The sequence below is a fragment of the Tyto alba genome, unplaced genomic scaffold (genome assembly GCF_018691265.1).
Source record: "Tyto alba isolate M040663 unplaced genomic scaffold, T.alba_DEE_v4.0 Super-Scaffold_6, whole genome shotgun sequence".
Taxonomy (NCBI): domain Eukaryota; kingdom Metazoa; phylum Chordata; class Aves; order Strigiformes; family Tytonidae; genus Tyto; species Tyto alba.
The window spans coordinates 1,699,204-1,712,418 of NW_024881327.1; the positions used below are offsets into that span (position 1 = coordinate 1,699,204).

At 43.2% G+C, this 13,215-nt stretch overlaps 1 protein-coding gene across 1 annotated transcript in view; it reads right to left on the reverse strand.

The window, feature by feature from the left end:
- Positions 1-12,090, reverse strand: part of GALNTL6 (polypeptide N-acetylgalactosaminyltransferase like 6) — a 503,407-nt gene extending 491,317 nt beyond the window's left edge. Inside the window, exon 1 of the mRNA XM_042808290.1 lies at positions 11,855-12,090. Coding sequence (XP_042664224.1) covers positions 11,855-11,983 — 129 coding nt within the window. The 5' untranslated portion in view covers positions 11,984-12,090. The remainder of the gene's footprint in view (positions 1-11,854) is intronic.
- Positions 12,091-13,215: the final 1,125 nt, after the last annotated feature.

Sequence of the window (13,215 nt, forward strand, 5' to 3'; positions counted from 1 at the left end):
TTAGAAAGAATTGAGGGCATAAATGAAATGAGCCAACATCTTTTATTTCCTACTTATTTCAAGACTTAGAAGTAGAGAGGGGAAAAAAGTTCAGTAGATCATCTAAAGTTATCACTGTTCAAAAATCGAACATAAAGCCAGCCCACATACAATCTGTGCATAAAGAGGGAGGAGAGACAAAAACAAACCAAAAATCCCCATTTATTAAAAAACAAAACCAACAACAACAACAAAAAAAAACCTTTGAAAATGCCATAGACACTGTAGATTGTACTGAATTTGTACTCATACACGTACTTTCCCATGTATTTGCACGGTGTCTTTCACAAAATCATTCCATTCCTCATAAGAGTGTTAGGACATGTTACCTAAAAAAAAAAAAATAAACTCCCTCTTCCTGTAGGAAGCAAAGATCATCTCCTCACCTCCTCCTGCCCATAAACAAACATACACATTGTGTACATATCTGTGTGTATATATAAATTAGAGGAAAAACTCAAAGCACACACTAATAACCATTTCTGAAGAATCTATTCTACTAACAGTTTCTTCAGAATGCATTGAAAGAGTCTCAATTCACTGAACTTTAGTTTTAAACTTAATTCAGTAAGATTTTACTCTTGTAAATCACATAACAAACATTACTAGAACACAAAAAAAAGGCAAGTTTTTCCAAGACCTGTCTGAAGGGGTTACAAGGTGAACAGGCAATAAATACATGTGTCCTGGGCTTGATCTCCTGTGTCCATTTGTCATGCACATCCATTCCAGATGCAGAAGCAGGTTGCTGCTTAGCATGATGCCATTTCGATTTCCCTTCTCCCAATATAAAATACAATTTTTCTTCATTGCTTCTGAAGGAGACATCTGTTGTGCATCTTGAGCATTCGAAGAAAAATTTCTCTCACATGTTCATATTGAAGTTGCTTCAGTGAAAACACCTTAATCTTCAGTGACTGCACTATTACTCTGTGTGGGGTCAGCATGTGAACTGCAACACTCAGATTTTTCTGAGTAGTAATTTGCTGAGATACCACATCAGTTTTCTATAAAAAGTAAGTCTCATGTTAATAACACCTCTTTGTCAGGCAGTTTCTCTCTACACTTTGTGTATGGATGACTTAAACAACATCTCAGCATGTTTACTGCTCTTGATGCATCCTGTCCTCATGAAACAAGGAGACAGGGAAGATGGGGAAAGATCTGTTGTGGTTTGAGCCTGGTCAGCAGCTAAACGCCACACAGCCGCTCACCCATACCACTTGGGGAGGGAATCAGAGGTGCAAAGGGAGACTCGTGGGTTGAGATAGAAACAGTTTAATAACAGTAACAGAATAACACGCTGACAGCAGTATCAGCGGGTGATGGACAATACAGTTACTCACCACCTGGCTGGCAATCCCGAACACAAAGGCCCCACAGCCACACTCCCAGAAGTGAGAGCCCCTCCCGGCCCACTCCTGCCTTTATATAGTGAGCGTAACGTCACATGACATGGACTATCGGCCAATCGGGGCCCAGCCCTCCAGCTGTGCTCCCCCCGCCCCCGCACACAGGTGAGGGCACTGGGGCCTGGGGAGCCCCTGGGGTCTCAGGGGGCTGCAGCTCCTCCCGCTGCCAGACCAACGGGAGCTCTAGGCCAGCCCAAACCAGGACAAGATCACATAAGGTAAAGGACTGTGTTTCCAGGCAGATCTATTTCCCACCCCTCTGCAGCTTTGCTGCTTTCCCTGAAGGAGCTCCAGAAGTTCCCTGCCCTCCTCTGCAGCCCTTCCTGCACACACGGCATGCCTGTTTGCAATGCTCAAGACGCCAGCTTTCAATTTTCTTTTTAAAATTCTATTAGTATATAGGCAGTTAGTGGAGGTGAATGCAATTTCACTTTCATGTTAGCAAAACACAGGCTAGTACACATGTTCTGGCTGTGCTTTCATTGGGCTTGTATCTCTTAAATGGACTACTTTAGGAAAAATGGAGAGATAAAGCCACTCTTCTCTCAGACTGATGTATAGATCAAGAAGTAATATAGAGCAAAATAAAATCTGACCATCACTAGGAGGAGTATCTCTGTATACTTGGAGAAATTCCCACTGCTTCACCATCTTTGGGAATTATGTCAAGGATGCCTCTGTGCTGAAAAAGATTTAATCTGATATGAAACACAGGTTAAACATACGGCCAGAATATTTTGCTGTGAGGCTTTTGCATGTCATTTTTTAGTTTTCTGCTAATTTTTACAGCCATCCCATGTATTTTTTATGTCCATGTATGCTGTGTCTCTAATGATTTTGTAACTTCAGTGGAGAATTCATTACTTAATGTCATAAAAGTTCTGGATTTACACTTTTATACTGGTGTTATAATTGCAAAATTTGATCAGCAATTTGACTGTCATTTTAGTTTATGTTGAGCAATTCTGGAAAAAACAACATTCATTCAAGCCTGTCATTCATTTTGTATCCATATGAAATGCAACTTAAAATGTAGTCATTTATCAGAGCCTGAAAATAGCAATGTATTTCTTGTAGGATGGCATTAATGCGTCTTTTTCATGCATTCCCTGTGCTAACGTGAAACTACCACTCTCCAGAAACAGCAATCTAAAAATTTCCAAGATTCGAGCAATCCAATATAATAATTTACCCAGCAATCAAATGAGTTATCAAAAACATTAGAGGCCAAAAGGCGTTTGGTTTCTTTTTTTTTAAAAAAAAAAAAAAAAAAAAAAAAAAAGAGGCAAGAGACAGACATGTGCTGCAATGTTGAAAATAAGAGGGCTTTGTCCATTGAAGGTCCACAGTAGGCATTTTGCCTCTCATAAAAATATATATATATAAATTGAACTATTGCATTGAACTATGTATTACATTCTGTGCAAGACACATGATTCAGAGCTGGTGAACCACTGAAGGATACTGGTTCAGCACAAGACTTGGTACAATTTACAGTCTCTTCTCAAGTTATCTAGCTCTGACTAACTACTGCTGTATCTGTGCAGCTTTTGCCAGGGACTGGCAAAATTTTGCCAAGGATATAGTTAATCTGTGCAGAAGAGAGACTTCGGTTGCCAATATCCATTAGAGGTAACTCTTGTGGGTGGGAATATTTCAAACCTCCCAAGTACATGTGCAGTTGTTTGACCTTGCCTTCACTGACATAAAGAACCACATAAAGCTTCAGAGCATTAACTAAATATTACATTACAAGCACAACTTTTAGCCCGGGGATTGGGTGACAAAACAGAAAGACAAACTGCCTGTGACAGACAACTATGTTATCTAATGCAAAACTGGGAGATTTTAATCACAGCAAGGCAAAACATATGGGATAAAATACTTATCTCACACTACAGAAGCCGTTAACATTTCAGGCATACATGTGCAGGGACTGTATTTCCCAGACGTTGGCTCTGAACAGAGACAGGGAGCCCTTGCTTTCCCCCATCTTAATCTATAAAGAGAACTCGTCACAGTCTGGCTATAAAATCTTCCTGCTTGTCCTAAACACTTGTTTGCATTCTCCTAGCACTTAATTTATAGAATACTATTTTCAGAGAGTAATAATAAGTAAATAGGCTAAAACTTTCTAAATAAACTCATCCGTTATTCTATTTTAAGTACAAATATGAAAAATTATGCTTCTTTAGGCAAATGAGCACCTTAAGTTAGTCTGATAAGTCTACACTTTCATACTTCAGTGAGCAATCCAATTTCTAAAGCACACTGTATTAATACTGGTGTCCTGACCAAATTCTAGTTCAGATAATTACTCTGCCTAGCTAAATCTCTTAGTAGTATCGCATTGTCTCATAAACTGCTGTATAGCACAGTAGTAAACTGTTAAGTCACCGTCGCATCTTAAGCACAGAATCAATGGTTTATCACTGATTGATGAGACATTTAAGTTGTACGGGCCAGACTTTCTAGTCTACTATGCCCAACTTGAACTGTAAATTTGGCATTTAAAGAAACATACAAACAAAAAAACAAACCAAACAAAACCAAAAAAAAAAAAAAAAACAACCAAACACACAACTGTCAAAGTATAGGAAACTGCATGGTTACTCTTAGATGGCAGAAACCTGACAGCGATTTCTGGGCACTGCATGTTCGCGGCACTGCCAGATGTCACCAATCTCCAACCTCCTTGTTGCTGCAGCTCTCATGGGCTTTACTGCTCACATGGCTCTGAAGAAGACATGTAAATATTCTTCAACTACTTCAGGGAAAAGTCTGGCAGATTGGCTTAAACTGTTGTGGAGGTGGTTTCAGACGATCCAATGAAGCATCTGTCAAATGCTGTTATGTCCTGTCACCAGAGATTTTGCTGAAAAATTCAGGCATTGGATGGTAACCAACAGCTGGAGGTGACAGGGGGAAAAGGATGCTGCAGTTGTCTCTTAAATCCACATGTGGCTAGATGAAATCCTCACATTTCAGCTGGTGACTGCTTCCAAAAGTGAGGCCAGAGGTTTTCAATAAACAGGATCTGACCAGAAGAAGGAGGGGATTGGAAATTCCTTCAATAAGATCTTCCAAGACATCTTAAAATGCCAGCATGAGATAATATTGTCCCTGTGAAACACCACCTTGAAAAGAAACATGGCAACTCTGAACCTGCAGGCTACAAATATCCACACGAGTGGAATATTTCAGCCCATATATTTCCTACATTAGCTGCACATGCACCTCATCATTTGTACTCCTACAATTCTCTCAGTATATTGCTATTAGTTCGGTGATTAAATAGCTGACTTGAATCATTAGGTGTTTGCACAGACTTGGAGTCATGTCATGACTCTATGATGAAAGATGTGTGGAAATGAAGGTGAAGAATTTGACAAAGAAGCATGAAATCCTGTTAAATTCTTGCAATAGATTTTCTTCCTCTCCTTTACCTCTTGAGCAAACCTCTGCAAGTAGGTCTCTTCTATAGTTTTTTTTTTTTTTTCATAAAGAAGAAGGAAAAGATTTCTCTGTCAAAGACATATTTTGAGAAGGATTACCCAGCCAAACCCATCACACAGTGAAACTCCTCCAAATGTGACAATTGTCAAAACCAGTTTGAAAACAATGACTCACAACAGAGCTTGAACTTAAAAACCAGTTTACACTGGAATTCTCAGAAACGAGTTGGTACAGGAGGTTGACATCTCCTAATAAAGCCTTTTCACATTCTAAGGAAACACGAAAAAACCTGGGACTTCTATTTCTTTCACTCAGCATAATTTGGTATCTTGACAGTGAGGAACACTTATGACAGACATAGGATTTTTAGCCTGGGATTCCTGAGCTGCACTGTATTTAACTTGTCAACCTCTGAGTTAGTTTTTTTTCAGCCTTATTTAAAGTAACCAAACATGTCTGCTCCTGGCCCCAATCCATCGAAATAGTTAGCATACACTCAATTTTGTTGAAGTCAATTGCTATAAATGTGCGCATCAGCATGTTGCTAGACAAAGACCATAAGTTACCTATCTGAGCATTCAAAAAGAAAAAAAAAAAAAAAAAAAAAAGGGAAAAAAAAAAAAGACGAGAAAAGATGAATTGTTCTTTCTTCTGTATGTGAACAGACACACCTGCCTACACACATGGTTGCATCTCCACAGAACAGCAGGCACAGTGGCACGGTGCAGACTGGCTCCCGCCCGGGATGCACCTACAGTGCTGCTGTGGTTGCCCGGACCCAAACCCAAGAGCTGCATTCCCTGCACGGGGGGAGGAGGAAGTTTAGGAGGGAAGTGGGCATCATGTCCCAGTGAGGAGGCAAAATACAGGTTAGGTATGTCCCCTAATCAGTGAGAGGAATACTGCATCCCACTGCTTTGATAAGGCCACTGAGTCCCCCCCATCGCAGTGCTCTTTCTACAAGTCCAAATGTTGGCATGCGCAGAGGTTTCTTGATCTGGATATATTTTAAATGACTGTGCCTAAAAAAAAAAAGGTAACTACACACAATAACATTAGCTGGAATGCATTATAAACTCTGAGTAAAATGGAAAGAAAACTAAATATAGAAAACAGCCCATTTTATCCTGTAAGAAATACTCTGCTTAGTAACCTTCCTGAAAATTGATAGGTATTAAATTAACCACAGGAGGGCTCCCTCTGGTATAGTGAATACAACAGAAACATACTGTTAATTGCCAAAAATAATATTGTATCTTAAAAATAACAAAGGTTTTAGACCTCAAACAATATTTTCCTCTGTAGGCTCCAATATATACAGGGGAATAAAATTATACATGAACAACTCGGACAAAGGAGTGAATTACAGAAGTGTTAACTGTACAACTGTTAAATACTTAAATGGCAAATGCAGACTACTAATGCACTGCATTTTAATACACTGATCTCTGTTTTGCCATGACATGTATAGGGGCCTTCGGAGCTGACATACCAGCACAGCAACAAACAGGGACACAGAATAAAAGAGGATTGAACACACCAGGTCCCAGCTGCTGCTCTGGGGAGAGAAATGAGGACTTGCTCAGAACCCGCACATGCATAGAAACTGAGAGACTGAGCACAGAAAGTGAGGCTTCATTTTGTCAGTATTTTTTATGTTTGGCCATGCACTCTCACAAAATAGTACAAATTAATGTCATCAATAGTCAAGCAGCCACTTTTTAGACTTAGGCCTGTTTGTCACTCTATACTTTATCTACTTTGCCGTTAAACAAAACTCTTCTGTCTCACAAGTTTGTGGTGGAAGCAAAGGTAAGTAACTGAGGCAGTGGAACTAAATATGTAAGTAACTGACAGTATCCTGACAGCGCAACATACAAAATAAGCATCTATTTGTGTCCTACCAAACCCTACCTAGTATAAGATTTTGTAGCTGTTGAAATCAACTGGAAAAGCAAGGGAAATACAGCTAAAACTGGGGGGGGGGGGGGGGGGGGGGGGGAAGAGGAAAGGGGGGAGTGGGGAGAGGAAGAGTTTCACTTTCAAGATACAGCTTTTATACAGCTCCAGAAACAAGATTCACCCATCCAAACTTTATACTTCACTGGCATCAACAGTGAATAAACAGTGTTACCTGTCCTAGAACAATTAAAATTATTATAAGAACCTGTGTCCTAAACAGTAGGAAACATTGCACATTTTCACCTCTTTCAGACTTCAGATACTAATGACTGTTTGCAAGCTGAATTTTAGGCTGAAACCGCTTCCCGGATTCAAGAGACAAAGTTAGTACTTTCACAGCCAGCAGGCTTGGAAGGTGGATTTTGTGCCTTTCAACTACAATACAGGCCCAGGATTCGTAAGAAATAAGTTCTCGTTATCCTGAGAAGTTAATTTAAATGCGTACCTCACATATCCCAAGAGGAAGACCTAATCATGGGGCTAACCAGAGAGAAATACAGAATTCACAGGACAAGTGAAAGAGTGTGACTGTGACATCGACCAACACTTTCCCCTCACAGCACATCTGTATTTTGGTCTTTGCTATGGGTAGTGTGCATGCACCAAAATAAAAAGGGCCAATACCACTGAGAGCTCCTCCTGCAGAAGAGCCTAAATCAGGAGGTTAAAGTAGCATGCTCCACTGCACCAAAGCATAAGTAAAACGAAGCCAGAAATCTACCTTCTTTCCTTACTTCACACATGATAAAGCATTTCAGTAATACATCTGTGAATAAGTATTACAGAGCATCTGTGACTAAGAGATGCTGCTGTTCAATCCAATTTTAAGTGAGGAGATCTGACATCAGGAAGCAGGGAGATGACAACTGAAAGAAAAAAAGTACCAAATCAAGTTGAAATGCATTAGGGGTTACTTCACTAGACCGCCCTCCTTTCAGCCAACTGCACTGGCATCCCATAAAAACAGAAACATATCTCACACCACTTTTCACCAAAAGCCTCTATTACACCCAGTGGAAAACTGCTGCAAGAAATGTATTTTTTTTACATTAAGTTATTTTTCATATATTGAAAGTATATAAACAGACATGGATAAAGCCTTACTAGAGCCAAATAAAGTAGCACTAACTTTAGAAAGCATCAGATAACCAGCTCTGGACTACGATTACATCCTACTAGTGGTACTGCACTGTCACTTTTCCTCCACAGAAAACAACACTGAAATTAGCAGTTTTATCAGTATTACTTAGTGTTCAAACACTGTGGCCTTGGGATTTTAACCAAAGAAAAGATCAAACAGGATCCTTGTATCACATACATAATATTGCAGTGACAAATAAAAAAAAAAAAATTTAAAAAGTTAAACTGAATGTAAAAACTGTAATCAAAACTCAAGGACACCATAATGTGTTAAGGAATTTATAAGACTTCTTTTAAAAGGCAATAAAAATACCCTGTTCAATTTCCGTTATTCCCATAGTACAGCAAGGAAGACTGACTTAGAAAGAATTAAACCGGAAATGTATTATATTTTTTTTCCTCACATGCACTGCTTTACTGTCAAACTATATTTTATGGAGAGCTTGTTGCTCCATGTAACCCAGAACCTTAATAGCTGTAGCATTATGCTTGGAGGTCCACTTTAAATACTGTGATAAACCAAAAGTAAGTAACCATTATCAAAATTTAAAGATCCAAGCCTATCGAGTTAACAAATAAAAACCTTAGGAAAACATGATAGGTTAAAAAAAAAAAAGTTTGTATGAAACACAGGTTAATAGTGCTCATAAAATTAATTTACAGTGATCAAAACCATTAATGCTATCTGAAATCAGCATTGTCAATACCATTTTCTCATCTTTTAATCTTTCCTAAAGAAGAGCTTCTCGGCTCAGAACAGAATTTGCACAATAACAAAAAAAAAAATTCTTATGTAACTTATTGCAGCACTATTTTAAAGAATAAAAAAGTCAACTTATTTTGTCATGTTAGAATTTCTAGATAGCACTAAAGAGCACAAATGCCCTCTCCTAGGCACTGGGAATGACAGTCCCCAGGGGACACTGTTCTATCATTGATAGAAAGAGACTATTTTTGCATTGTGGACTGCTTTTGAACAGCTTCTCTGCTTACTGCTGTCAGGATATCAATGCCTCCTCCATCAGCCTGCTATCCCTCCTTCGCTCCAGTGCTGTGGCAAGCAGCTGAGGTGGTGGGAGAGGCTGACAGAGCCCTCATTCACAGGGAAGTTTGGGGATGTCTGCTTTAGCAGTGACTTGGAAAGTTTAATTTATAGCCAGTCAGAAAATCAGAATTTCACCATGCTATCTCCTCAAAAACAGCGATGATCAATAACATTAATTTAATTGTTCTTAAAACAATACAGCACATTTATAAACATTACTGCCAGCATCAGAATACCACCGGACACACATTTTACCCATGAGGGCAAAACCAGTTCAGCCTATGGCTAACTTAAAGTCATTGACAGCTCTGCCCCTCTTCCATGGTCAGGACATACCATAGCAGTCTGACTGTACATCACTGCCAGGTGCTGACTCTACACACCTACCTACGTAAACTAACACAAATTTAGAATGTGTAAGAGAAGCCTGTTGCAGTTTCAGTAGGACTGACCTTTAAACTCGTGCTAAGTCACACTAAGTATTGAGTAACTGAACACCTCAAGGGCAAAGAATGACTGCGTTGAGCATTGAAGTTCTTGCATCTCCTACTAACTTTATCGGGGAAAAAAGGTTATACTTCTACTATGATACTATTTCATTATTTCTAACGCAGTCTTTTCTAGTATGACCTCATTTCTAGTGTAGTCTCAAAGAAATACATTGGTCATCTTCGCACCGTTTCCCTTTTATTTAGAAGAGTTGAACTCAAAACTTGTATTTCAACCCTTGTTCCTTGTACGCATTTTGGGTTATAACGTGCACATCAAAAGACACAAGTACCGTAATTACATTACTCACCTCTACTTCAACCTGCTATCCTCACTGGGTAATGACATTGCCAACATGACTTCAATTCTGATAGTGATAACTGAATTACATTAGAGTCAGCTGTAAGGTTCAAAGTTTCATTGCTCATTTTTATTGTTTCCCCATTAAACAGTCCCATTACTGCTCAATTAGTATTCAGGTGGGGAGAAAAGGGAGGAAAAAAAAAAAAAAAAAAAAAAAAAAAAAAAAAGAGAGAGAGAGAAGCTAGTAAAAATCCCCTTTCAGAAAACTTGGGATTTAAAATTTGCTGGGATATTATTAGCAAGTCTCACTAGCCCTTCATGTATGCTCAGCTGCTGACCTCTGAGGCTTTCTTCCACCATTTTATCCAGAACTTGGGTTTTGGGTTGGTTTGTTTGGGGTTTTTTTGGTTTTTTTTTTTTTTGGTTTGTTTAAGTTATTTTCCTTTGAGTGCTAGCCAGTCGTGCTCTACTTATAGTCTTGAACATTAGAAATTTCATTTTCTGCCAAAGCATGTGTCTTGTGAAGAGCTGTGCAACAAACATGGAAATCATTATTTGCATGGAATACCTTAGCTTTTCAAAAATCACAAAGTAAATTTGAAACCACAAAGACTACAGTATGCACCTTGTAAACTAATGATGGAGACTTATGATTGTGTATAATTTTCTTTCAGCAGCAATTACTTCCAACTAAAATCTAGCACCTGACACACTGCATTTCAAAACCCTTGGAAAGATAAAGTAAGCTTCAAATTAAGAAGCTATCCCTAACTTCCTCCTGTAGTAATAAAGTATCTATCACTCAGCATATTTCATTAACTAAAAGTTACGAAACTTTAGAGGACTATCTTCTGTAATGGTTAGCTATATTAACAAAGAATCAAATACGTTACCGTTCAGTTGAAGCCATTGACTTAAATACATTTAGTATGTGAAAAGTACATTATATAGATGGGTGATGACCCTTGAAATTAACACTACTAATACACTAAAATGATACATGATGCTGTCTTATACACTCTAACACGAAGGCTATGCAAATGGCAAACAAACTAAAAGATCAATCAATCCCATAATTTCTTACTAATGATCTATGAAATATTTATGTTATATTTAAATTACACTGACAATTACAGTGTAGGAGCACAGCACTGTCGAACAGAACAAATACAAGCTTTGGTAAATTACAGGCAGGGTTTTAAAGCACTGCATTACAACTCCCCAAAACTAAACTTCGTTTAACGCGGATCATACTGTGATTTATGAGCCATACATAAACCAGAGAGTTGAAGAATAAGTTAAGAAAAAAACCAGCTTGTGCCAACTGCTATTATTAATAACGGTGATTGAGGAGACTGTAAACTGAAAACATTTGAAAGTTCGTTGTGACATCAGTCCGACAAGCAGTGACACACAGCACAGTTGTAGCAGGTCACATTAGTAACGTTCAGAAGAGAAAAAGATTGTGGGTCACTTCTGCCGAGTTTTCAACAGAAAGGAAGGGGAAACAAAAACCCCAGGCAGTTAGTTACCCAGATGGATCCCGAGCAATTTTAGCGGACGCACAGCCCCACAACAGTTCCAGAAGTATCGCAGACAGGCGGACAAATAAAAGTTGCGGTCAAAAAACTCCACTCCTCGCCAGGAAAATGAGAGCCCCGCATCCCCCCTGGGCTAACCAGGGCACGAGAATCCCGCGTCCCCCCCGAATCCAGAGCCGGCCCCTGTGTCCCCTCTCCCCTTGCCCTTTCCCGGGGCAGCCCACCCCGGTAGGCTCCTTCGGCCGCCCCCAACTTTCCCCTCCCCACCCCGGGCGCGGAGGCAGGAGGAGCCCAGGTGCTGCCGCTCCGCGCCCGGCGCTCCCCTCCGCTCCGCTCCGCCGGGCCCCGCTCAGCCGCGGCGGGGGGCGAGGCCCCGAGAGGCGGCAGCCCCCCCTCCGCCACAGCGGGGCACCGCGGAGCGGCGCGGAGCACCGCGGGGCAGCGCTCCCGGGCGGCTTCGCACCTACCTGCGGCTCGGCGGGCTTCACCAGGTGCTTCTCCTTGTAGAGAGACCAGAGGCCGATGTCGGGCAGGAAAATCAGAGCCGCGGTGAAGAGCAGCGTCATTTGCAGAAACCTCTTCTGTTTCCTCTTCATGGCCAAAGCCGGGCTGCTCTGGTGACAGCGGCGGCAGCGGCTACCCCAGCACCACGGGGCCAGCTCCTTCCCTCTCCGCTGTCCCTCGGAAGGGCCCGGCGCCGCGGAGAAACTTCGCCCGCCCGCCCGCCTCACGGCCGCCCGCCCCGCACCCGGGCGGGGCCGCCCCCCGCGGCGGCGGCGGCGGCGGCGGGGCCGAAGCTGCCGGCCGCTCCCCCCGCCCCGGCGCGGCGCTGCGCGGCGGCGGTGCCGCTCCCGGGGGAGAACATGGATCCACCTGCGCACGGAGCGGCAAACAGCCCGACACACAGCGGGGGTGGGGGGGTGGGTGGTGTGGTAAATAAATAAATAAATAAATAAATAAATAAAAAACAGAGGTAAAAACCGCCACAGCCCGAGTCTGGTAAACAGGGTTAGCCCAGGGAGCGCCCCCTCCCTCCTCCTGGCTCGCGCGGAGCCCTCAGTGCTGCGCGGAGCCCTCGCGGCTCGCCGCGCCCGCCCGCCTCACATCCCCTTGCCTGCCCGGGCCCGGGGCGGGGGGGGGCGCGGCATCGTGAGCTCATCACGCGCAATTTTCTAAGCAAGAGTTTAAATTAAAAAAAAAAAAAAAAAAAGAAAAGAAATAAAAATAAATGTGAGGAGCGTAGAGGCCGGCGCCGCAGCGCGTTCCTCCGCGCTCCGGGAGGGGCCGGTCTCCGCATTTCCCCCCCCACACCGCCACGAGGTGCTCCGGGAGGGGCCGGTCTCCGCATTTCCCCCCCCCACCGCCACGAGGTGCGCCGGCCGGGCCCCCTCATCCCGGCCGCCCTCAGGTGTGCCAGCCGCCGGCTCCGCGCCTTTCCGCGCCGGCGAGCGGAGCCCCGCGGTGCGCGGAGGACCGCGGGCCGGAGCCGGGCGGCGCCGCCGCCGCCGCGCACCGTGGGGACGGGGTTTGCAATTCCCGTTCCGGTCCGTCCTCCACGGCGCTCCATGAAACGCGGGGGGAAGTGAAGCGCGCTGGGGGCCCGCTGCGCCGGGCGGTGCCGGGGCTCTCACCGGCCGGGGGCTCCCCGGGACACCCCCCCACACCCCCCCACACCCCCCCCCCCCCCGGCAGCACCGCCTTTCCCCGGCCGGCAGCCCGGGCAGCCCCTGCCTCGCCCGCCCCGCGGGGGGCTGAGGTCGCCCCCCGCCCCGGGAGCTGCACCGGGAGGAAGGAGATGTTCAAAGCGGTGTCGCTCCGGTTGCCGGCT